Here is a 25,610-nt window from a genome sequence, read left to right as displayed (position 1 = left end):
CAATCAAAATTATGTGTATCCTGAATGCCTAAATTCCAATCTTCAGCAATTTCCATTGAAAAGAGGATTTGATTTAGGAAGAAAAGCTGAAAAGTTCAATATCTGGAATCTTGGCAAGTTCTTAGTAGGAGGAACTACTTTTACCAGAAACGATAATCATCTGATAGTATAGTGTTGCTTTATATCTTTCACAGAGTTGCAATTTAATATTACTTTTCCAACTTTTCCAACATTAGCAGCAGTGGCCCCAAGGCAAATATACAGTATTACCAAACATATGCAGTGGAGCAAGCACTAAAAGATACTTCCCGGTGTACTCATTTGTTACCACCGCTACACAAATTGCATTGGTTGCCAGTAAGCTTCCAGGTGCAATTCAAGGAGCTGATCACCACTATAAAGCCCTTCATGGCATAGATCTTGGTTATCTGAGGACCATCTATCTCCAATGGCTTCTATCAACCCAGTACGCTTTGGACAGAGTGGGTCTGCTCTAGGTCCCTTCACTTAAATGCTGTCATAAGGGATCAAGAAAATGTTCCTTCTGTCATAGCCCTTGTCCTCTGGAAGTGTATCCTCCACCCCAAGACAATGACAGTGTCTTTTTCTTGGAGCTCTAGAAAGTCCTTAAGGCCTGGCTGTGCTCCTAGGCCTGAGGGTTAAGGGTCCCATCCCATCCCCCATCCTAATTTTGTACTGTCTGTAATTCTAATTGTTGTAGTTTGAGTTGCCTGTTTCTGTGAAGTTTACTTTTAACTATTTTCTGGGGATTTTGTAAACTGCCCAGAGTTTGATTGTCGGCCTGGTCCTTCGGAATGCCCCTTCCCCTGTGGACATATGATTTCCATGTTGATAGCTTCTTCTGGAGGAGTTTGGGCCGTGATACCATCTTAATTGGCTTATAGTTTCACTTTGTAATTCACTTTGCATTCTTTTTATTCATTGGTTTGTGAATCTTTTAACTGTGTAGTTTTATTGTGTACTTTTTCCTGTGAACTACTGAGAGATCTTAAAGATTACGGAGGTCTCTAAATGGGGTTAATAAAGAAAATATTTGCATACCATTGTATTTAGGATGGAAAGAATAGGCCGGTGTTGCTTGTAAGAGAGTAATTTCCAAGACATCCCAAATAAATAATTAGAGATAATCAAAATCACTCACCATAAAGTTCAGCAAATCCATTCATAGGCACTCGTGACGTCCCAGTTACAAATTGCAAAAGCCGGATACGTTTTTCAGCATCCATCAGTAAAACGGCCTATAAAACATATCATTATGAAAGCTGATGAACGAATTAGCAGTGAATCTCACACAGGCTTAATGTTTTTAATAAGGACTTTGCAAGTGATAAGGCAATTTGAGAACAGGCTGTGATTTTTTTTTTTTTTAAAAGAAAGCGGTCAAAAATGTTGGGAGTTAAAGCACAGCATCAGAATGAATCATTGTTACCTTCCAAAACCACTGAATGACAGGGTGGTTTGGACAATATCCGTTCTTGTAGATTGCGTGTTGTCTCCAGTCATTCACATCAACATCGCCAAGACCACACATTAGCAACTGTGAAGGAATGATATTGTTGAGAAAGGAAATCAGGACATGGACTATGAGCATTTATTTTCTATCACAGAGGGATAGAATCAAGATCAAGTGAAGTATTGATACCACTTTATAATGCCTTGGTAAGGCCACACTTGGAATACTGCATTCAGTTTTGATAACCACGATGTAAAAAAGATGTGGAGACACTAGAAAGAGTGCAGAGAAGAGCAACGAAGATGATTAGGGGACTGGAGGCTAAAACCTATGAAGAACAGTTGCAGAAACTGGGTATGTCTAGTTTAATGAAAAGAAGGACTAGGGGAGACATGATAGCAATGTTCCAATATCTCAGGGGTTGCCACAAACATGAGGGAGTCAAGCTATTCTCCAAAGCACCTGAGGGCAGGACAAGAAGCAATGGGTGGAAACTAATCAAGGAGAGAAGCAACTTAGAACTAAGGAGAAATTTCCTGACAGTTAGAACAATGAATCAGTGGAACAACTTGCCTCCAGAAGTTGTGAATGCTCCAACACTGGAAGTTTTTAAGAAGATGTTGGATAACCATTTGTCTGAAGTGCTGTAGGGTTTCCTGCCTAAGCAGGGGGTTGGACTAGAAAACCTCCAAGGTCCCTTCTAACTCTGTTATTCTATTATAGTTGTGATCTGGGAAGCATATACATAGGTATATATGCATATGTGTATATTAGTGTTACAATCCTTGTAAATTATGCACAGTCAGTATTTTGAAACCTTTCTCTTTCAGTATAGTAACGTGCATAATTAGAACAGTTTTACCTCTATTAAATAAGAATAATCTTCATGAAAAAAACACAACAACACAGGAGCAAACACAACAACACAGGAGGCTCAGTTAAAATACAAGCTCACATATTGTAACAATGAACAATCCTCTCTGTGGCCCAAAGGTGCTTTTTCAGGAGGCAACTGGACTTTGTTTTCTCTTTGAAGACGTTTCGCTTCTCATCCAAGAAGCTTCTTCAGCTCTGACAGGAGAGTGGGGAATGAAAGAGCTGAAGAAGCTTCTGTGATGAGAAGCGAAACATCTTCAAAGTAAAAAACAAGAAAGTCCAATTGCCTCCTGAAAAAGCACCTTTGGGACAACCATGGCCTGGATGATTAAGAATCTCTATAGAATCCTCTCTGTATTTACTGAGTTCTAAGGATTACTATATTATTGTATATAGGACTAATATATTAATTTTTATTTATCAAATTTGCATAACCGCCCATCTCACAAAAAGTGACTCTGGGTGGCACTTAATATTACAGGCTGTGGCAGGCTGCATGACTTTTATTATTTTTTTTCTTATGGAAAAAGAGCAAAACTTCTGTTTAGTTTTAGCATTCATACCTTGTCTTTTTTAAAAAAAACATTACTTCGAGGAACATAAACGTTTGAAAACCAGATTCTAAGTTTGTTTCCTTCATTCCTCTCATTTACCCCTCTGCGTACTGTGTTTTATTTGATCCATAAATTTGAAAACAGTCATTGCTCTTGCAAGCCCAACTTTTACTTTTACCTGCTTGACTAGGAGTGATTTGACGTGAACTTAGCGAAACAATTTTCCAAGTAAAATCTTACATCTGTCTGTACAGATCAATTCTGTGACGTCCACCACTCCAGCTTAGAAGTTTCATGGAAGCAAGTACGCGTGATCATGTGATTGTCATATAAAATCTTCTCTCTTTCCCCAGAAAGTCAAACTGGCAGGGAAGATTACAAGGCTCTGCCACCTTCCAAGAAAACTTCCTTTCTCATCTCCAGGGGTGGCTGAAAATGCTTCATTCCAAAATCCGAGCAAGTTTTTCAGAAGTCAAGCAGTCCTAAGGCCCTTGGGTACTCTCCCTTACTCTCTTGTGCCTTTACTCCCTTCCCAACTGGCAGCACCTGAGACTTGCAAATTCCCGCCAGCTTTGCCACTGACTGGGTTGTGGGAAGCCGCAGGAAGCTGTTTCACTTAATGAATGGAACATTCATTTAACAATGGCAATGGGGACTGCCTGGATTGCTGTCATTAAGTGAAGCAATTGCATTTGATGACCACTTACCAACGGCAATCCCTGTTCCAATTGCTGTCATAGGTCAAGGACTACCTGTACAGGATCGTGTTTTATTTTCTGGAGTTTGCTTTAAATATTTAGCTGGCAATAGGAACCCTGAAAACACGCTTATTGTGTTTCATTAAAAAGCCCCATCTAAAGCTAGAGAATTGTAGGACTGCTATTTATATGTGGAGAAATCTTTGCAGAATTTAGGCCAATATGTTTTTCTTTTTCCTCCACTCAAGATGTGCAAGGATCTTTCCAATTGCTTCCACCAAAGAAACCCATGCTTAAAGACAACACTGAAAGGCAACTAACCTCCAGTTCGTTTTCATCGAAAATTTTAATTAAGTCAGTGGGCAGGAGTTCTGTAAATCCCTGAAACCGGAATGGGGGGGGGGAGAGAAAAACAAATGAATTTCAATACATTTTCAAAATATATACGTCTCGTAGTTTAACACTGCTGATGCATTTTAACATTTCAAAGTAAAAGCTCAGAGGAGAGCTACAACAAACAGCTTTTAATTCAGAGAACTTGGGAGATGTGGGGAGACAAGTGAAACACTGGAGGTCTGGAAAATAAAAAAAAGTGTTCTGTAATCTCAGACACTTAGGCAGCTTCCACAGGGAGCTGCTCATTCTTGCCAAGAGTAATTCCATGTGACAGATTGTGTGCATTCACCTCTGCCACAGGTTCCGAGGTCTGTTTGAATTGGAGCTAAAACAGTATATATGCCAATCAAGAAAGGAAGAAAGAAAGAACGACAGGCAACCTTCACCCATTTCTTCTGTTTCTCAAATCGGAGCCTAAAGAATGATCATGCAGAACTCAGAAGGACTTGGCGGTGAAGGAATAACGGTGGTTTTAAAAATGAAGTTCAGTGGTTCTGAGTAAGGAGCACATGGGCTGGGTCCTACCGCAATGGACAATTCAATCTCTAGGCCACAATTTTATTTTTGAAGGCAGGGCACTCATTTCCTATTCCTCCCTCTCCAATTTTCCACCCAGAATTCACTGTCTTCCTTTGATTTGCAAGGGTGTAGAAAGAAGAAATGGAAGATGGCTCTATTGAGCTGAGGGAAGAAGGAGAGGAGGAGTCCATTTAGGAGTTTATATGAACACATGAAAAATCAGTACAGCACTGATTTTTCGTATGTGTTCACATAAACTTCTAGATGAATATTTTGAATTCATCCCTCTCTTACCTGCCTCCCCTCCCTCCTTTCTCTTCCTTCCTTCTTTCTTTCCTTCCCCTTCCCCCCATGGACCGGGCAGCAAAGACAAACAATGTATTGTCAGTGAAATGTCTCACCTCAAGAAACGCATTCATCTGCTTTTGAACCCTGTTGACAAATCTCCACTGGATGACTAAGCTACAGGACACAAAGAAAAATGTAACATTTCATTAGGAGAAAACACAATCATTTGAACAGCTTAAACCACATCTCCTAACTTTTTTTCTGGGTTTTCATTTTGACCTTCCATAAACTTTCATTTAACTTAAATAAAACAGTAAATAAAATAGATGAGGCAAATACAATCTTCACATTTCAAGATCCGATTTTACTTATCTACAAAGCACATGAATACATAGAGACTTTGGGTAATTCCTAAAATATTCTTTCATAATCCAATGGATGGTTGTAGAATATTATTGCTGAACTTAAAGGAGTAATTCAAAGAGAACTTTGTTCCATTTTTATATCTGGGCATTTAAACAGATTTAAATACGTCCCTTAAAGTGCAAGTTATAACTTTTCCAAGAAGAGATTTGCTGTGTACCGATGGCCTGAAATTAGCTTTATGTTTTCTATGGATATTGAATTCAATGAATTGTATTCATTTAGTAAGAATTAAAAGCTATATTTAAAAACTACTTATAATGGGTACTCTGAGGTGATAAGCCTACATTTCATAATTAGGGCACTAAACCAAACTCTCTTTCCACCTTCTGTTGAATGACCAAAAATGGAAAAAGAAGATCTATTAGCATAATATGTTACCTTCCTATTAGGGTTCCTGCAACTCTAGACTCATTCTCTACTAAAAACTTCAATATTTGCTTAAACATTGGGCAAACTGTTTCCATTTTATTGTACAGATAATCCTCACTTATCAACAATAATGGGGACTGGAATTTTCATCACTAAGCAACAAGAACTGCTGAGGGCGGGGGTTGGATTCTGTGGCACAGCACGAATACAGGAGGGGGGGATCATTGAGAGAAGAAGTGGAGGGAGTAGGAGCAACTTACAGGAACAACTTGCAACTTCTTGCTGGCTTCCTCATTAACCTGTCTTATTGGAAGTTGCAGAGAAGGTTGCAAAGGGCAGATCACAGGTGACTGTAGGCCTCTGCAACTGTCACAGATGTGAGCTGGTTGCCAAGCATCCAAAACATAATCACATGACTGCAAGGATGCTGAAATGGGTGGACAAATTTTAAGTCCACGTTTCAGTGCCGCTATTTGAATGGCTGTTGAATGAATATCTCGGGGACTACCTGTACTTTAAAATTCTTTTTACTGCAAACCCTATTCTCTAAACCAGGGGTATCAAACTCGATTTCATTGAGGGCCACATCAGGGTTGTGTTTGACCTTGAGGGGGCGTGGGGCGTGGCCAGAGTGCGTGTGGCCAGCTTGATGTCACTCATTTCAGGGGCGCCTGTGGCGGCCCGAGTGCTCTGACAGTGAAAACGGAGCTCGGGAGGGCCATGCGTGGTTCTCCCGAGGTCTGTTTTCACTGGCAAAGGCACCATGGGCTGGTCCTTTGCTGTTTCCAGGGAGGCCCCCACGGGCCAGATTTAAGCACCCCACACACTTTGATAGGTGGAAATGATATTTTACATAGAAAAACCAGGAGGAGAGATCATCCTGATTATGGAAAGGCTCTTTCCATAATTTCCCCTTTGCCTGGGGCCAACGATTTCATCGCAAAGTTATCTATCAAATCTATTTAAATCTTATTGAATGCAGCTTAGAATTTTGTGCTCTATTTTAATTACAACAGGGTTTGTCACTTAATTGATTTAACCTGCCCTGTCATCTATAATAGTGAGGAGGTATAATTTTTTAAAATAAATAAACAGAAACAAATGAACATGGAACTGGGATGCCTAAGTCTACAACTGTTTCTAAAAGAGTTTAAAAATTTGTATGGTTTCTGTGATAGTCTTCTTGAAATCCATTTTCACCTTCAAAGCCATCCCGATGGCTAAAACATTAAACTGAGAAAGTAAATAGTTTTTTTTAAAAAAAAACTTACTCTATATATTCCCTTTTATTTTCATTTGTGACCGTGATTTCCGACCCGTTTGGCTTCAAGTCAACTTGATATGTCTGCAAAGACAGAAGCATAGATAAGTAGACTTATTTTAGAATGATTAAACCAGTTAGTTACCAGACACGAACTAATTATATTTTGAAATACACCATTTCTCTGCTGTTCTAATACTTTTTTTAAAAACATATAATGTGGGTCAAGCTCCAATTTTAAATTTCCTTTTAGTTATTTAATTATTTTAGTTGTTATTGACAAAATGTTCTGGGCTTAGGTTCTAAGAAGAGTTGAACAGATGTAGTGTAATTGATCTATCTGAATCAAGCACTGTGTTTCATTAACAAGCTAAAGGGAAGACAGATTGGCATGTCATCTGCTCTGTTATACAAGGATTAACAGCGTTCCCTAGGGACATCAATGGCAGTTTTTGGAATACCAATCAAGTACTGTTGGGTATCTCTGCAGACCCAATAGAGCTGTTTTGCGCTAGCTGTAGAATTAAAAGAAAATGTATGGCTTAAACATCCTCAAATAAAGTAATAAATTCCAAGGGAAAGTATGCTGATCACGAGCAAATGTTTCCTAGGGGTTGTTTTTTTAAAAACTGATAAGCATCCAGGCAGACATTTATGTGTACATTTGTAAATTCAGTTTTGCAAAGTAATGAAGTGTACAAAGAAAAAAAATTACATCTTGCAATTTTTATTATATATATCTGTATAACAAAGCAAATCTAAAGCAATAAAAGGTGCTTTTCTGAAGAGGCAACTGGACTTTCTGGTTTTTCTTTAAAGACGTTTCGCTTCTCATCCAAGAAGCTTCTTCAAAGTCTTCAAAGAAAAACCAGAAAGTCCCGTTGCCTCTTGAAAAAAGCACCTTGGGGACAACCATGACCTGAATGACTGAGAATCTCCACAGACATTTAGAGTCTTAACTGTGTTTCCAAGAAACACACACACACAAATGGAAGCTGATACCTAAGAAAGGCAAAGTCTACTGTGCACATTTTCAACAACTAATTAGCCACGATAAATAGAAACCAAGAAACGTGTACAAAACTGTAGCTGGCAAGTGAGGAATACCATACAAGGAGTTAAAGAAACCAGATATCTAAAATCTAACAGGACACCAACATTTTAGCCACTGGGCACCAGATCCCAATTTCACATGTAACAATTTTTTTTAAAAAAAAATTAAGCTGCTTAAAATTGCATGGTGTTTTATTTGAAAATGGATTGTGAGACTTAGTTATCTTAAAATATTCTAACCATTTAAAATTTACTGTTTAAAAGTCAAGAGGGTATTGTCTAGGAATACTACAGGTTCTCAGCTCCCAGAATATAAAAATAATATGGTACATGAGACAAAATTTTAAATGTTCTACATATCAACCTCCCCAAAGAAAGTTGGTTTAATCCAAAGAAAGGAGTTGAAGAAACGAGTTAGACTGCAATCGAAATCTAATTCTGAATCAGCTTCAAAGAAGAGTATTTATTTGATATAACCAAGGTACAACATTCTGGTACTGTTTACATTATGTCATGGATGCTGCAGCATTTGAGTGGTGCGGTGGCCTAGAAGTGGAGCTCTTGCCTCACAATCAGGAGGCTATGAGTTTGATCCTAGGTTGAGGCAGATATTTCTCTTTCTGGGCACGATGAGAATATATCTGCTGAATATAGCTCCGCATTGGCGACAGGAAGGGCATCCGGTCAGTAAACACTCAGTTCCATTCAGTTGCTCAGACTCTACCCCGCAAGGGATTATGGGGTCATTAAAAGATGATGATAATGATGGATGCTGCAGCATTACATTTCCAAGGTTGCAAATAATCAACATAGTTAAGGGATTTGGCTGGGCAAGTTTTTCACCCTTCAGGGAAAAATAAATGTTTTGCGAAGCTCAAACAAGCAAACATGCATATATTTTGAGTGTAATATTTTTCATTCCCACATTGTGGGAAAGCTCCAAATTAGGTGTTTAAAAAAAACGTTACCCTGTCATGGCAACCTAATGATAAAGAAATATAATCATGGGCCTTTCCTCTGTTTCAGGTCTGAAATAAAAAACTGACCTCAAAAGCACTGTACAACAACAACAAAAACCGCATAACAACCGCAACAACAATAGCCTATTGGAGATGGGTAGCTAATAAACTCAAATTAAAAATAATAATTTATTGTGAAACTTATGAGCCTATAACATCTACCGTGCATTCTAGTCTTCCGCTAAAAACTTTCATCTTCACAATGAAGGATGCTACAATAGATACTTTTCCAAGTTCATCACAAGCTTACTCATCTGTGACTTCAGATGTGGCAATAAGCTGTTGTTAAGGTACATTCTGGCTAACAAGTTTTTCTCAAATTACAGCATTTCACAGGAACATCAAGAGTGACTGTTAACTTGTGGGGGTTACCCAGGAAGGACATTTTCATACCTGACATTAAACACTGGCAAAGTTAACTAACACATATGAAGCTTCTTAATGAGAATAATTCAGAGAGAAACATTACTGTGATACAATCTTCAGCAAATGTAGAAGTGAGATTTATGTAAGAAGCTTTTAAAAGAATCACAAGTTTTAACTTACAATGCTTTCATCCTTGTTCAATGTAAAAGAAAATTCAACGGCTAAAGGTTTAAAAATCTATTCATGACTGCGGTAGAAAAACATGGGACTGAATGCCTTTGCTTTGAAAGACTGAAATATGGCCTGAGTTTTCAAATGTTGGGATTACAAATATGAATATTTCTTCCTGGGCAAGAAATCTATGTATCACACATTTTTAATAATTACAATTTAATCTATATAAAAGGGACACAGAATATATTATATACTTTCTTCCTCCTGTTTTATATTATATAGATAGCCTGTAGTACAGTGGACTAAAGCACTGTTATTAACATCTGCTGCTTGCAATTACTGCAAATTCAAATCTCACCAGGCTCAAGGTTGACTCAGCCTTCCATCCTTTCTAAGGTAGGTGAAATGAGGACCCAGATTGTGGGGGCAATAGCTGACTTTGTATAAATATACAAAAGTATAAAGGCTATTGCTTAACGCATTGTAAGCTGCCCTGAATCTCCGGAGAAGGGCGGCATATAAATTAAAGCAAAAAAAAAAAAAAAAGTGGCTAATAGCAATAGCACTTTGGCTTATATACCGCTTTACAGTGCTTTACAGCCCTCTCTAAGCGGTTTGCCTATTGCCCGCAACAATTTGGGTCTTCATTTTACCAACCTCAGAAGAATGGAAGGCTGAGTTAACCTTGAGCCTGGTGGGATTTGAACTGCCAAATTGCAGGCAGCCGGCAGTCAACAGAAGTAACCTGCAGTACTGCACTCTAACCACTGTGCCACTGAGGCTCTTAAGGTACCAGACTAGAAATTGGGAGACCACAAATTCTTGGCCATAAGCCAACTGGAAGACTTTCAGCTAGTCCCTCTCTCTCAGCCCTAGTAAGGAGGCAATGGCAAAGCACCTCTGAAAAATCTTGCTAAGAAAACTGTAGGGACTAGTCCAGCAATCGCCAGGAGTCAACACTGACTCAAAGGCCCCATGTGTATGTATGTCCTTGTCAACCCATGTGTGTATATGTGTTTCTGGTTGTAGGTATACATACACACACTGCATACATATAGTTATATACTGTATTTATATGGTGTACCAAAAAGGCAGCCCCCATAGGCCAATCGCAATATGCTTTCTTAATTTTCTTTCTTTTTTCCCCATGGAAAATGTTATTGTATTTATTTAATGCACAACTTGTTCTTAATTAGAAGAATTTAGAAAGCAACAAACAATTGAAACATTTAATGTAATTTATATAATAATTGTCTATGGGGAATTGTGTGGGTGTGTGGGTAGCCCATATATGCATGTATGTATGTATGTATGTATGTATGTATGTATGTATGTATGTATGTATGTATGACTGAATTTTTAAGTTGTTCACTCTCCCCTAATTGGTCCTATTTGTTTATTTTGCCACAAACATTTTTGCATGTATCATTCTGTTGAAAATTATTGATTTGTTGTTCAATTTCTCGTGTAAAAAGGAAACCCAAACTGAGATATTCAGAAATTTGTGACTGTGGAGTGCCAAATTTAGCATTACTTTTTGCTTAAACATGTTCAAATATCTTCTTAGTATATAGTATATAGCACAATGCAATACTTTAAAAACTTGCAAATGAACATTTTAGAATAACGAAAGAAAAATGCTGGAATAACATGGACATACCTGTCCAAAGTTTTCTTCATCTATGCAAAACATAAGATCCAGATCTGTGGGATCATTCTCCAGAATCCATTTCAAGGAATTATAATATTCACCATCCTGTAGGAAGAACATTGATTTCCATTAATGAATTCTTTTTGGAAATGTAATATTAATATACTGAAAGATGTCTACCAGCTAATTTCTTTTGGCTCAACTGACTTGGCATACACCTAATATTCTTGAAATGTGTCACAAGATGGATAAGGTGAATGTTATAGAAGTCAGATAATCAGGGATTTAGATCTTTTAAAGAGAAACTTAACTTCTAAATTGGAAGATGGTCATCTGAATCTTCCAAATTGAAAACCTATCAAATGAATCATTTTTATTATGCTTCTGGGCTTCGTCAACAGCTGCTTTCTCTTGCCATTAGCTATTTGGAATTCAATATAGTGAACTATTTTTATTTTCCAAAAGTGAAAGAATGAGATTGAATATTGTAATATAGGCAGTCCTTGATTTGAAACTGTAGTGGAGGCCAGAACTTCTGTTGTAAGTCATGACAGCCGTAAATCAAGGCACCCACGTGGCTGACCCAATTTTATGATCTTTTTTGAAATGGTCATTAAGCAAACACTGCAATCATTAAGTGAGTCAATGCATTTCTATGAGTGTTTTTTTGCTGGAAACTGACTGAAAAGGCCAGCAAAACCCATCATAAATTATGTTACATGAATCATAGATTGTAAAGGTAAGATGGCTGCTAAGGGCTCGGAATGTAGTCATATGACCATGAGGGAGGAGCAGGGATGGGTTCTAATTTTTTTTACTACCGGTTCTGTGGGCGTGGCTTATTTTGTGGGCGTGGCTTGATGGTCATGTGACAATTCTTTAGGATTTAGCAGAGGTACTGGTCTACCAGGCTTTTAACTGCTTGCAGCGCTGTACCGATCTACCCATTTATTTTTTGCAGGCACTGGTCTACCCATTTATTTTTTGTAGGCACTGATCTACTCATGTATTTTTGCAGGCACTGGTCTACCCATTTATTTTTGCAGGCACCGGTCTACTCATTTGTTTTCTTTTAACACTGATCAGCTGTAGGGTGGCCCTTTGAAGCCCCCCGGCAAGAGTTTAAACAGTTTTTTTCTCTCTAGCCATCAGCTGGGACTCAGGAGGCAGCAATAGATTGGGGGTGGGGCCAAATAAAAGGTAAGAATAACACGGGGGGTGGGTGGAGGGGGTGTGGGGGGGCAGAACCGGTTCGGTGACGTCATATCGTCACCGCTACTGGCTCGGGAGAACTGGGCCGAACCAGGAGGAACCCACCACTGGGGAGGAGGGTTTGTTATCGCCAGAACTCTGGAACCAGATTGTAAGAACCGTTTGGGAGAGACCATCCTAATTTCAAATGATTGCTAAGTGACTGGTCATTAAGCAAGGATTACCTCTCCCTCTATTTTTAAAAAAGGATCAGCGTAGTATTTCGTAAATTGACATGAGGTCAATGTAATGCACACAAGATTGAACACTGCCCTCTTAGGTCTCAGATGGCCCTATTCTCTCTTTGATGAAACTACATAAGGTCATCCTGTGAAATTATTGTGCACGATGATTTAAACATGAGTCCAAGCACAACATTTTCATCAGTGCATCCAAATGCTTGAGATGAACAAGATAACTGTCTTCTTCACCCTTTATTATAAGAGTGCTAAATTTATTCAAGAATCCTAGAATGCTCATTATTTTCTTTCATGGAAGGGCTTCCAAGCAGCTGTCAAACTTCTAATTAAAAAAGCCTTACGAAAATATTTTGCCAATTGTTCATTTCATGCTGAATCTAATCATAACAGGAATTTGAAATTGTTACCTTAAGTTGTTTAAAAAAGAAAAAAGCTTTATTAGAGAGTTAGAAAGTAAAATCCAAGCAGTACATGTCCCTGATCTCATGATGCTACTCAAGCATCAAACTTTGGAGCTTCACCAAAAAAGGATACTGATCCACAACAAATCAAAAATTATAGGCCCATATCTCTGCCAAATTCAGACTATAAAATCTTTGCTTCAATATTGGCAGAAAGACTTAAAAGATACTTAAATAACTTTATATACTCTGACCAAAATGGCTTTCTGCCAAAAAGACAGATTAGAGACAATATGAGGATAATTCTAGACACTTTGGAATATTATGAGGCACATCCTGAAAAGCAAATGGCGCTTATATTTTTAGATGCACAGAAAGCCTTTGACAATGTGAACTGGCGATTTATGTTACTTCAATTGGAGCAGATGGGCTTTGGTAGAAAATTCAGTCAAGCAATAGAAGCCATATACTATAAACGAACAGCAAAAGTAATGATAAATGCAGAACTGACGGAGTCTATTGAGATAAAAAAAGGAACGAGACAAGGCTGCCCATTGTCTCCTCTGTTGTTTGTACTAACATTAGAGGTGCTAAATAGAAATATTAGAAAAGAAAAAGATATAAAAGGAATGAAAATTCAAAAGGAAGAATATAAATAGCAAGCATTTGCAGATGACCTGGTTTTTATACTTGAAGACCCATTAGAGTCAATAACTTCATTGATAGATAAAATAGGAGAATTTGGAAAAGTAGCTGGCTTGAAAATTAATAAAGATAAAACGAAGATTTTGACAAAAAATATGTTAATAAAACAAAAAGAAGAATTGGCGGAAATATCAAAGATGCAGGTCACAAATAAGGTCAAATATTTGGGGATATATCTGACAGCAAGATGTAGCACTCTTAAAGAGAATAACTATAATAAACTCAAACAACAGATTGGGACAGACTTGGCAAAATGGGAAAACTTACAATTATCATTGATAGGGAGAATATCGACAATTAAAATGAATATACTATCTAGAATTTTATATTTGTTCCAGACAATTCCAATTAGATTGGGAAAAGATTATTTTGAGGATTTGAATAAAATAATGTTAAAATATATTTGGCAGGGTAAAAAGGCGAGGATAAAATTCAAACTTCTGCAAGATGCCAGAATAAGAGGAGGTTTTGGTTTGCCTAACTGGGAACTTTATTATCAAGCAACAAGTTTGATGTGGATTAAAGAATGGATAATGCTAAGAAACACTAAATTATTGATCTTAGAAGGTCATGACTTGCTGCTGGGATGGCATGCTTTTTTATGGTATAAGGGAACAAAAACACAGGGTATTTTAGAAGACACTATATACGAGAGGCTTTGTTACTAAATTGGGAGAAGATTAAAAAACATTATTTAAAAATTCCAGTCTGGTTATCAACGATTGAAGCATTTTCATATTCAATAATATTTAGAAGGGAACAAATTTTTAGATATAGTGAATTATTGAATGTAAAGGGTGAACTTAAATCTAAGCAAGAATTGGAGGAACAAGGTTTAAAGATGAACTGGTTTTCTTATATGCAAATACATTCTAGATATGATAAAGATTGTAATACAGAAGGTTTTTATAATAATTTGACTAAGCTAGATAAAATTTTAACAGGTTCTGATGACTATGTAATTAAAAAATTGTATGGTTACTTATTAGAGGTAAAATTGGAAGAAGAACAAGTTAAAGAAACAATGATTGCATGGGGGAAAATTTTTGGTTATGGAATTGATTTAAAGAAATGGCAAAATTTGTGGATGCAAAATTATAAAATGACAATGTCAACAGCATATAAGGAAAATTTGTATAAGATGTTTTACAGGTGGCATCTACCCCTGACGAGAATAGCCAGAATGTTCAAGAACAAATCCGAAAAGTGTTGGAAATGTCATCAGACACCGGGCTCATATTACCATATGTGGAGGACATGTGTAGAAGCTAAAAGATACTGGACTAAAATCCACATATGGTTGGAAAAAATGACAAAAAAACACATAGACTTTAAACCAGATATTTTTTTATTAGGGATTATGCCAGAAATATACAATAGAGAATTGAGATTGTGAATATTTTAACAGCAGCGAGAATTGTGTTTGCTAAAAACTGGAAAAATGAGAAAATACCAACGCAAGATGAAGTTATCAAGAAAATCATGGAATGTGCTGAAATGAGTAAATTGACATTTGAAATTAGAGAACAAGAAAATAAACAATATTATAAGATATGGGATTTATTTTATCAATGGCTAGATAATAAAACATGGAAATGAAATGTGAAACATGAAATGAATGTTATAAATATAATATTTGAAAATAATTTTTATGAAGTGATAAAGCCATAGTTAAATAAAGGTTAAATGAGGATATTTATTTGTTTGACATACGAGAAATCAGATAATTATTAAATTTTGAATATGGGGATGAAACACAAAAGACTTGTAACCGATGGACACACTGTTTGCAATTGTAATGGATGATGGATTGATGTTTTATGTTTTGTTTTGTTTAAAAAAAACAAAAAAGTTTGGAGCTTCCTGGGAATAATGACATTAAAAAAAAATTCTCCAGAGAAGAAGTAATACACATAATTGAAAATGTTAATAGGGTTTCCAGTGTTTACTCACCACAGACTCCATGTCTTTTAGGGTTATTGGTTTTCCCAGCATCATCTTATAAAAGGGCCTAATGAAGAAACCTGTGCACAAAGGAACAAAGATTAATTAAAAATGGCTCTCTCTTATAAATGAACACTTTACCATCTACAACAGGGGTGTCAAACTCAAGGCCCAGAGGTTGGATCCAGCCCGCAGGGTGCTTAGATCAGGCCCTTAGGCCCTGGAAACAGAAAAAGACTGGCCCGCAGTGCCTCTGCCAGCGAAAACGGAGCTCGAGAGGGCCACAGGCGGCTCTCCCTAGCTCCATTTTCGCTGGCAGAGGGTTGCAGGAGGCTGTCACAGCCGAAATGGAGCTCGAGAGCCCGTTTTCACTGGTAGAGCGCTCGGGCCGCCACAGGCGCTCCGACACGAGTGATGTTGAGCTGGCTGCACCCACCCTGGCCATGCCCACCCCAATCCCCCTGATGTGGCCCTCAATGAAATCGAGTGTGACACCCCTGATCTACAACATTTGGCCTTAAAAAAAATGAATTGTGGACCTAGTTCTTAATCTATCAGCTGATTAACCTGAGGTATGTGTTAGAAAACATCCACAGAGTTACATTTCTTGAAAATCCAGAAAGAAACAAACAATTTCTAATAGGAACCAAGTGAGGAAAAAAAGGTTACATTTGTCTGAGTTTGGGGATATAAAATATTTATTAAGAAATATGTGTTTGTGGATGTGTAGCAACAGAGAAGATGAAAACAGCTTAAAAAAAGGGAAACACTCCTTGCTACGGATAATCCAAATTTAAAAGATGCATTGGTAATTATTTCAACTGAATGTTTTTCTTCATTGTAAGGAAGAATGGTTAGAATTTATCTCTTTGAGGCCACTGTTAGCTGTGGGCAGAAAATTATGACAATCTTTCTCCCGCAAATATGGCTGCGGGGAAGAACGAACAAACTGTAAGTTTTCGCTATCCACAGGGTAGCTAGGTCCTGAAAAAGATAAATGATGTTGGTTTAGTGCTACACAAATGTATTCAGTGTGAATACTTTTCTGAGAACAAGCTTAATGATTCTCAAGTTTTCCAGAGCACAAAATTATACTGTTTCTTTATATGACTTTGGTAATTTAGCTTGAAGATACTAATCAACTATCAAGTGTCTTTGCCTATCTGGAAAATCCCAATACTATACCCAAGGTATTATTTGATTCATGTACTAGAGAAGGGGTGGGACTGGGTAGGCTATATAAATAGAATAACAAAAAAATAAAAGTAGAGAACATATTTATATAGCTATGTGATACAAGAACTAAAGAACTACTGTATTTTTCGAAGTATAAGACACACTCCCCCCCCCCGATAAAATAGGGTGAAAATTTGGGTGCATCTTATACACCGAATGTAGCCCCGCCCATCCACCGGCCCCTGGAAAATGGGGCGTGCAGAGATGGCAATAGGTTATGGCAATCCCTGCAGCCTGAAACAGCTGATCTTCGGGAGACCGATCCAACGGAAAAATCAGCTGCTTGTGCTAATCAGGCTGTGCTGAAGCTGAAATTGAAACGGGATGTTTGCTGCAAGGAGGCAAATTGCTGGGAGGCAGAGACAGATTTTTTTTTCTTGTGCTAATCAGGTTGTGCTGAAAATGAAAATGAAACTGGCTGTTTGCTGCAAGGAGGTAAATTGCTGGTAGGCAGAGGCAGATTTTTTTTTCTTGTTTTCCTCCCCAAAAAAGGTAGGTACGTCTTATAGTCCAGAGCGTCTTATACTCCAAAAAATACAGAAGGTTGGAACCCAAATCCTTTCTTAATTGTGTAGCTTTAGGAAACTGACTGAACAGCTTGGTAGCGATCTGCAACTTATTCCAACCAATCTCAAAAGACTATTTTTCACTAGGAAGAAGACACAGAAAGATTATACCGCGGTGCACATCTGGCTACCTTTTCCAGAGATTTTAAACACTTCTGCAGACACAGGAAAAAAAATCTAGTTCACCATGTAGCCCAGGTTATCATCTTTATAAGGTACTGGGGGAGGACAGCCCTTGAAACTCTTCTAAAAAAAACCCTGCAGCTGCAACGAAGGGCCATCTTCTGTGTTGAAAGAGCTACCCTAATTGCTGGTGACTTTGCAAGCGGAATTGAAGGTGTTCGTTTTGATGTAAAATCCTTCTGTGGCTTAGATGAAATTTATCTGCAAGGATTGGCCATTCCCACACAGCCTGCCCCACTCTCTTAAATCTTCAGCAGGGCATTCTTTCAAATTTTACCATAGGTATGTGCAATACTAATAATACATTCATTACATTACATTACAATACATTGTGTAATGATTTAAGAGAGGGGTTTTTATAGCAAAATGCACCGTTGATAAACGACACCAGAGAAATTACCTAAGGTGTATAAAAAGGACTTCCCATCACTGAAGGAAATGTGAAAAACATGAATGAACTTGTGAAAAGAAAAAAATGAAAGGGGGAAAAAAAAGCAAACAAATATAAAAACATTCTTTGATAATACAAAGAACTTTGAAGATTAGTATTGACATCAGAAATCATTTTATTGGGACTCATGACCAAAAAAGACTTATGGGTTTTCTATAGGGTAAAGGCAGCAAGATTATATGCTCAACGATGGAGAAATATTCAAATATTCACAATGGAGGAATTGATTGTGAAGATGGCAGAATTAGAAGAGATGGCTAAACTGTTTGGTCAGGACAAAACAATAAGAACACTTTGTAGAAGTCTGAAAACCTTGAATTGACTTTTTGCTAAAACATGGAAAAAAGTGAAATGATGATTTCTAGATTTGGGGATGAAAAAAGATCAAATAAGGGCCTGAAGGGATTATGTAACATTGAGGAGGGCACAGAGATAATGAGTTTGTTTATGCAGGATTTGCTGTAAAGAAGTGTGGGAGTTGCTACTTTAATCCTTTTCTTTCTCTTTCTTTCTTTCTCTCTCTTTCTTTCCATTCCTCCCTCCCTTTTCTTCTATCTACCTACCTACCTACCTATCTTTCCATTCCTCCCTGCCCTCCCTCCCTGTTTGTTTCTTTGTTTGTTTCTTTGTTTGTTTCTTCTTTCTTTCTTTCTCTCTCTCTCTCTTTCTCTCTCTCCTTCCTTCCTATTTTCCTTTTTTGTTTTTCTTTCTTTATATATTTCTGCATTTGATTTTTAGCTATGTAAAGAAAATTTAATAATAATACCTTTAACATCCTCAAATAATAACAGGTGAATAAAAATGCTAAATCTAAACATCTGGCTGACTTTGTGAACAACCATAAATGACTCAATAGGTGGACAAAAATGCCAAGTTCAGTCTGAACATTGGCTGACTGTGCAATGAACTGTAATATAATAAATATTAGAAACAGGCATATAATGCTATTTAAAAATGGGTGATATATATAAACTATTGAATAAAAAAAAAAACTTCCGCTCAATGGGGAAAAAATAAATGAAAATTATTTAAAAGGAGCACATGGGAAGATAATTTCTTTCCTGCCTTTTTTTCTCTCACACACTTTCTGGTTTACAGCTCCATCATAACAATTTTAATGTTTTTCAAGGCATTTATGGGAAGGAAAATATATTTGTACTCATAGATCTTCTGAATGATTTGTATCAGTTATAGTATTTTACTCAGAGGTGAAATGCTCCCGGTTTGGACCGGATCGCCCGATCTGGTAGCGATGGCGGGTGGTGGTTCGGAGAACCGGTAACAAAAATCCCTGCCCCCACCCATGCCCAGCTGAGCCGCGCAATCATCAGAGGCTTTTTTTTTTTAAAGCATTTTTTCTACAACCTCTTTAGCCGAAAAAATGCTTTTAAAAATAATTTAAAAAAGCCTCTGATGATCGCGCGGCTCAACTGGGATCGTCAGGGGCTTTTAAAAGCATTTTTTTTACAACCTCTTTGGTCGAAGAGGTTGTAGAAAAAAATGGTTTTAAAAGTTAAAAAAAAAAAAAAGTTGGCCATGCCTATTCAGTCACATTACCACCCCCGAAGCCACACCCACAGAACTGGTAGTAACGAATTTTACATTTCACCACTGATTTTACTTACGTAATGCACTCTACTTCTGAAGCCCAAACTCTCTTTTATAGTTACGCTCCCTTATTCAACTCACCATCTAAAAGCTTTCCGTGATAGACAGCCAGGCCAGCCACACGACCAATAAAAGTGAAATAAGACAAATGGTCTTCATTACAAAGTCCAGAATTAGGATTGATCTGAAGAGTATAGTTGTCCCTTATTGAAAAAGAGAGAGAGAAACGAAAGGATGAGTTTCTTAGATATTTGATTCACATTTTCCTCTCAAGTTACACAAATATACCTTAATAGCATTACTTGAATGGTGTAATGTATTTGATACGTATCAGAAAACTACTTGCTTCTAAATAGGGCCAAAAGACATTCCTCATTTGAGGATGAATGTTTTATATAGCTAAATATATTTGACTTTTGCATCGAAAAGCCACAGGTTCTAGATTTTCTGGTCTTTAGTTCTCAATGGAGAAACTGCACTGAAAATGGTTTTTAAACCAAAGTCTTTGTAGCTACCAAGTCAAATTGCAACAAATAAAAAACAATAGCAATAGCACTTAGACTTATATACTGCTTTACAGTTCTTTACAGCCCCTCTCTAAGCGGTTTACAGAGTCAGCATATTGCCCCCAACAATTTTGGGTCCTCATTTTACCCACCTCGGAAGGATGGAAGGCTGACTCAACCTTGAGCCTGGTGATATATGAATTGCCAAATTGCAGGTAGCCGGCAGTCAGCAGAAGTAGCCTGCAGTACTGCATTCTAACCACTGCGCCACCGTGGCTCATTAGGAATTAGGAATGGATTTCATTCTTAACCCAGGGACTACCTGTACAGCAACATCTATACTTTAACAAGAGTTCTATTCTAATATTCTGCATCCTAAGCAGGCTGTTAAAAAAAATCAGTACAGTATTGAGAACTGGAAAGCATTTTTTTAAAATCTCTATCGACAGGTACGTTTTTCAATATGTTCAATTCCTATGAAAGCAATGTAATACATGTAATTGCTTTCATAAATAAATTCATCTTTTGACTAACCTATTAATTGCCTAAGCAGAACATGGAAAAGTGAGTTTAAATGGTGAAATAATACTTCTAGGAAAGGAAAGGTTGGTGAGGACAGCTTTAATGGAAGAGATTGGGATGAGGTAAACTATTATGGGGTTGGGATTATGAAGGTTTATCAGTATCTCTGGGCATATATTTGAACATATAACTCAGGGGTGCTATTCAGCAGGTTCTGACAGATTCTGGAGAACTGGTAGCGGAAATTTTGAGTAGTTCAGAGAACCAGCAAATACCACCTCTGGCTGGCCCCAGAATGGGGTGGGAATGGAGATTGTGCAATATCCTTCCCCTCAAGCCACACCATGCCCACCAAGCCACGCCCACAGAACTGGTAGTAAAAAAAATTTAATTCCACCACTGGTATAACTAGTACATTTAATTAATAGTTCATTGTACGCAATGGCATGTCTCCGGATTCTAACATATTTCTGCGTTGATTCTTGAAAAAAATATTTCAATTGACAAATCAGTAAAGAATTAGGGAATGTGTTTCTGCAGGTAAAATTTATTTTCAATCAGGCCTCTTCCTAGGTAAGAATGTTATTAAACATTCTTACTCTTCATGATAAGAAGGCTCCTGGAATGAGTTGTTTTGTATGTAGTCCTTGGCAATATCTGGATTAGAATTCGTTTTCTACACTTCTGTCTTTTTTTGTTTGGATGTTTGGGTGGTTTAGGTGTGGGGAATTTGTGGTGGGTGGGAGTGTGTTTGAGGATTGTTATGTGTGTTGGACCTGGTTTTTGGGTGTATGGGTATACTGTGTATACACGTACAATGACAATAAAGTTATTATTTTATTTATGTGTTTTTTATTTATTTATTCTAATTCAAGATTGGGGAATGGGATACTAGAAACTCTGTTATCTTCCTTACTTCTTTCATTACCAGACATTACTTGAGCTTGTTAAGTATCTTATATTTGGTTGAGCAGAAAGGAGAAAGATAAACTGAAACAATGAATAAATACATATTTGGTTTGAGCACAGTGGAATGTGTCCTGACTGGCAGTGCCACTTGACTCAGGGAATTTTTGTTTCCTATCATTAAGGGCTGTTTCAAATTTGTTCTCCCTTTGATGCTTGTTACTGCAAAATTCCAGCAAAAGCAGCTGGTCCTTAATTAAATCTCTTCACAAAAGAAAATGTTCTTGCAAATTAATGCCAGACTAGGTAATATACATGACTAACAAACAAAAGGCAGCAGCTGGAGACAACTGGCCCAAATCAGTATTCCTTAGTACAACACAGTTCAAAGTTCAAAAGGCTACTTCTTCTGTTGAGCAAACACATTAAGATTTTAAATATAAACACAGTGAGGGAAATATATACATGGCATGTACTATAAAAATACACAGTTAAAATTACACACTGAAGGTTCTGGAAAACATTCAGTAGAATTAAAGACATGTACTTTTTATTGTATAGTTAATCCTCGACTTACAACCACAATAGAGCCCAAAATTTATGTTGCTAAGTGAGACAGATGTTTTGCCTCATTTTACGACCTTTCTTGCCAAAGCTATTAAGTGAATAACCGCAGTTGCTAACATGGTTGTTAAGTGAATCTGGCTTCTCCATTGATTTTGCTTGTCAGAAGGTCATAAAAAGGTGATCACATGACCCCAGCACACAGCAACCGTCCTAAATAAGAACCAGTTGCCAAGCAACCAAATTTTCATCACATGACCATGGGGATGCAATGGTCATAAGTGTGAAAAATGACCATAAGTCACTTTTTTCAGTGGCATTGTAACTTTGAACGGTCACTAAATGAATGGTTGTAAGTCAAGGACTACGGTATCTGTAGTCCATGTACAGAATGTTTTTTGTATTACTAGTTTGGCTTTCTCTTCTAAAGTTGTATAGCTGTTGTTGTTAGCTTTCTACCAGAAAACAATAGTGAAAAACAATAAAATAAAAAATGACTGAATTCATCTAGTGTAGCTGTAGGAATATTTCATCAATTATCTTACGGCAAAATGGACAGCCAATAAATTTTACAGACAAATACAGAAATAATATACTTACGTTGCTGAATATTCAAAGAGGCCATAATAGGGGTTAAACATTTCCTTGGACAACAGGAAGAACCATTCTCTGGCCACTCCTCCGTAGTCAAGGCCTTTTTCTGATTCAAATTCTATCCAGAGTCTGGCTTTTAATACATCAGGTCTCTTCACTGACATGATTCTTCTATACGATTCTTCAAAAATATTATTTCTGTGAAGTTTCATCTCAAATCTGTTTGGTATATCAGCCTTCAGGGAAAAAAAAATATTCCATATGTTGATTGGTCTGAATGCATTTTCCATATCAGCTATTTGTAGAATAAATGGTCTAAGAGTATGACCAGACCTTGTTCTTTTCTTTTCAGTACAGTGCAGTATCTGCACAGGTTCAATTAAAAACACGTAGACTTCTTCTAGGCGGACAATGTGTCCTGCTGAACTGCAAATATTTAGAATAGAATAGAATAGAATAGAATAGAATAGAATAGAATAGAATAGAATAGAATAGAATAGAATAACAGAGTTGGAAGGGACCTTGGAGGTCTTCTAGTCCAACCCCCTGCTTAGGCAGGAAACCCTACACCACTTCAGACAAATAGTTATCCAACATCTTTTTAAAAACTTCCAATGTTGGAGCATTCACAACTTTTGGAGGCAAGTTGTTCCACTGATTAATTGTTCTAACTGTCAGGAAATTTCTCCTTAATTCTAAGTTGCTTCTCTCCTTGATTACTTTTCACCCATTGCTTCTTGTCCTGCCCTCAGTGCTTTGGAGAATAGCTTGACTTCCTCTTCTTTGTGGCAGCCCCTGAGATATTGGAACACTGCTATCATGTCTCCCCTAGTCCTTCTTTTCATCAAACTAGACATTTCATGAAATACATCCCTGTTTGTCACTCAAGGGCCTTTCTCATGGCCAATCAATGAGTCTCTCTTGTGGCCAAACCTAAAAGACCATGGAGATGGACTGTCCAGTGACTGAACAGGGAGGGGGTGTTTCCACAACAGATTTTCTCACGCAACTGTAGATCAGTGTCACCTCCAGGTTCATGCCTGAAGTCTCTTAGATTGTCTTCTGTACATGGGAACTTTTGTGATGGAAGAAGAAGGAAAGCAACATTTCTCACCTGGGACAATTAAAGACAGGTGTTTGCTGACTTGGCAATGGGTTGGGGATGACAGCAAGGCCCTCAGAAATGGTTACTAAATAATTTTTGTGCTATAGTGAACAAAATATGAAGATGAAACCTTAGTGGCTGGAAAAAACAGCGGCAAGTATGTATCTGGATTTGGTTGTGTGGGACTCTACTTTAGAGGGAAAGAAAAGATAGCCTGTGAACAGATTAAATGGAAATAATGGACATCTGGGAGCGTAATATGGAAGTTGAAAGAGAAAAAAGAGGAAATACAGAAAAATTCTGCAATTGCAGAATGCCATAACAAAATGTATTGTAAAAAGCAACATATATTAAAAGGAAGGTTACGTTCCCTATATTAAGGCTACCAACTTTATCACAAAATAAATATTTACTTACTGGTTTCTTTAACTTCTTCCTGAAGTAGTCATATTTTTGTTTAAATTCTCTGGAATATGGAACAGCCTGGAAGACATGAACATTGTACTGTTAGTGTAAAGAATCAAATGATTGTGAAAGAGCCATATTGGGATCATCCATTTCTCTCTAATTATTCTTTTCCTTAATCCTTTATTTCCTTAAAGAATAGAATAAAATAGAATATAATTCTTCATTGGCCAAGTGTGATTGGACACACAAGGAATTTGTCTTGGTGCATATTAAACCTGATGCCAGTGTGTCCCTATGATACATATACTAACCTATTGAGCTCTGTGATTTCCTGGCCTTACAGGAGCACATTTTACATTGCCTAATTGTCTTCAGTACATATTGGAATAGTTCTGGTTAGGTAGTTAGCTAAGAAAGAACAATGCAGTTTAAAAAAAAAAAAAACTTGGATGGGCTAAACTTTCAGCAGAACAAGAAATGGATGGAGTTTTTGTGTGTTTGTATCATGAGGTTTCATCCTAAACGCAGGACAAAACAAGTGTGTGCGGTATAAATTTATCTTTTTAAAGTCATGCCCTTGGCCATGTTGTCACTGGTAGATAGCAGTCAGCTTGGATATCCATTTACTTTGGTAACTGTACAATGATCAATTATGATTTGTTTAAAATTCATGGATGAACACTTTTTAGGTTGGAAAACAATTCATTCAATACAGGTGGCTCTCAATTTAATCATCTTCCAAAAAGACTGTTCCCTGTCTATCAGACTCCCAACAGGCAGATGAGTAAGAAGCTTCTGTATGATTTGGAATGGGTTATATTCTCTCTGCAAAATTAAGTTCACTGTTTGGGATTCTTTTTCAGCATTTAGAACTATCTAAAGAGCTAAAATGTTGGATGAGAAGCATGGGGGATACTAGTGTCACTGTAAGGGTGGGTACAGGTACAAACATCGATCATTTTCTTTCCAAGTGAAAACTACTTAATCACAGCAGTTTTTGCAAAAAAATCAAATCAAATCAAATCCATGCACTACTTACTGGACCTGTAATAGCAGGATTCTGCAACCTGGGATCTTCCCACTGGGTAATTTTATTATCTGAAAATTAAACAAGAAAAATTGCAACACGTTTTTTTCCCCCTTTCGCATTCCATTTTTTAAAACAAAAACAAGCACAACCAAACAACAACAGTAGATGGCCAGGTACTATCGAAGAAAAAAAAAAGGACTTTATATGTGAATATGTCATTTTAAAGAGCAGCAAGAAGGATTCGACTATCTTTGGGTTTCATTTAGCCATCCGATACCTGTATAAACTATTCTATAATGCAGAGAC

At 37.3% G+C, this 25,610-nt stretch overlaps 1 protein-coding gene across 26 annotated transcripts in view; it reads right to left on the bottom strand.

Annotated features, from left to right (window-relative positions):
- NEDD4L (NEDD4 like E3 ubiquitin protein ligase) overlaps window positions 1-25,610 on the bottom strand; it is a 340,414-nt gene that overhangs the window by 5,670 nt on the left and 309,134 nt on the right. For all 26 annotated transcript variants that reach the window (XM_034442472.3, XM_034442471.3, XM_087885595.1 and 23 more), the window contains 11 exons: window positions 25,314-25,372; window positions 24,284-24,349; window positions 22,768-22,997; window positions 19,751-19,872; window positions 15,635-15,705; window positions 11,134-11,229; window positions 6,872-6,945; window positions 4,919-4,979; window positions 3,924-3,983; window positions 1,451-1,558; window positions 1,163-1,259 (listed from right to left, as the gene is read on the bottom strand). In XM_034442472.3, the coding sequence (XP_034298363.2) occupies window positions 1,163-1,259; window positions 1,451-1,558; window positions 3,924-3,983; window positions 4,919-4,979; window positions 6,872-6,945; window positions 11,134-11,229; window positions 15,635-15,705; window positions 19,751-19,872; window positions 22,768-22,997; window positions 24,284-24,349; window positions 25,314-25,372 (1,044 nt within the window). The remainder of the gene's footprint in view (window positions 1-1,162; window positions 1,260-1,450; window positions 1,559-3,923; window positions 3,984-4,918; window positions 4,980-6,871; window positions 6,946-11,133; window positions 11,230-15,634; window positions 15,706-19,750; window positions 19,873-22,767; window positions 22,998-24,283; window positions 24,350-25,313; window positions 25,373-25,610) is intronic.

The sequence above is a fragment of the Pantherophis guttatus genome, chromosome 2 (assembly GCF_059756535.1).
Source record: "Pantherophis guttatus breed Tessera chromosome 2, ASM5975653v1, whole genome shotgun sequence".
Classification (NCBI taxonomy): Eukaryota; Metazoa; Chordata; class Lepidosauria; order Squamata; family Colubridae; genus Pantherophis; species Pantherophis guttatus.
Note: the sequence above shows the minus strand (reverse complement) of the source record. Positions and strands in the feature narration are given on the sequence as shown.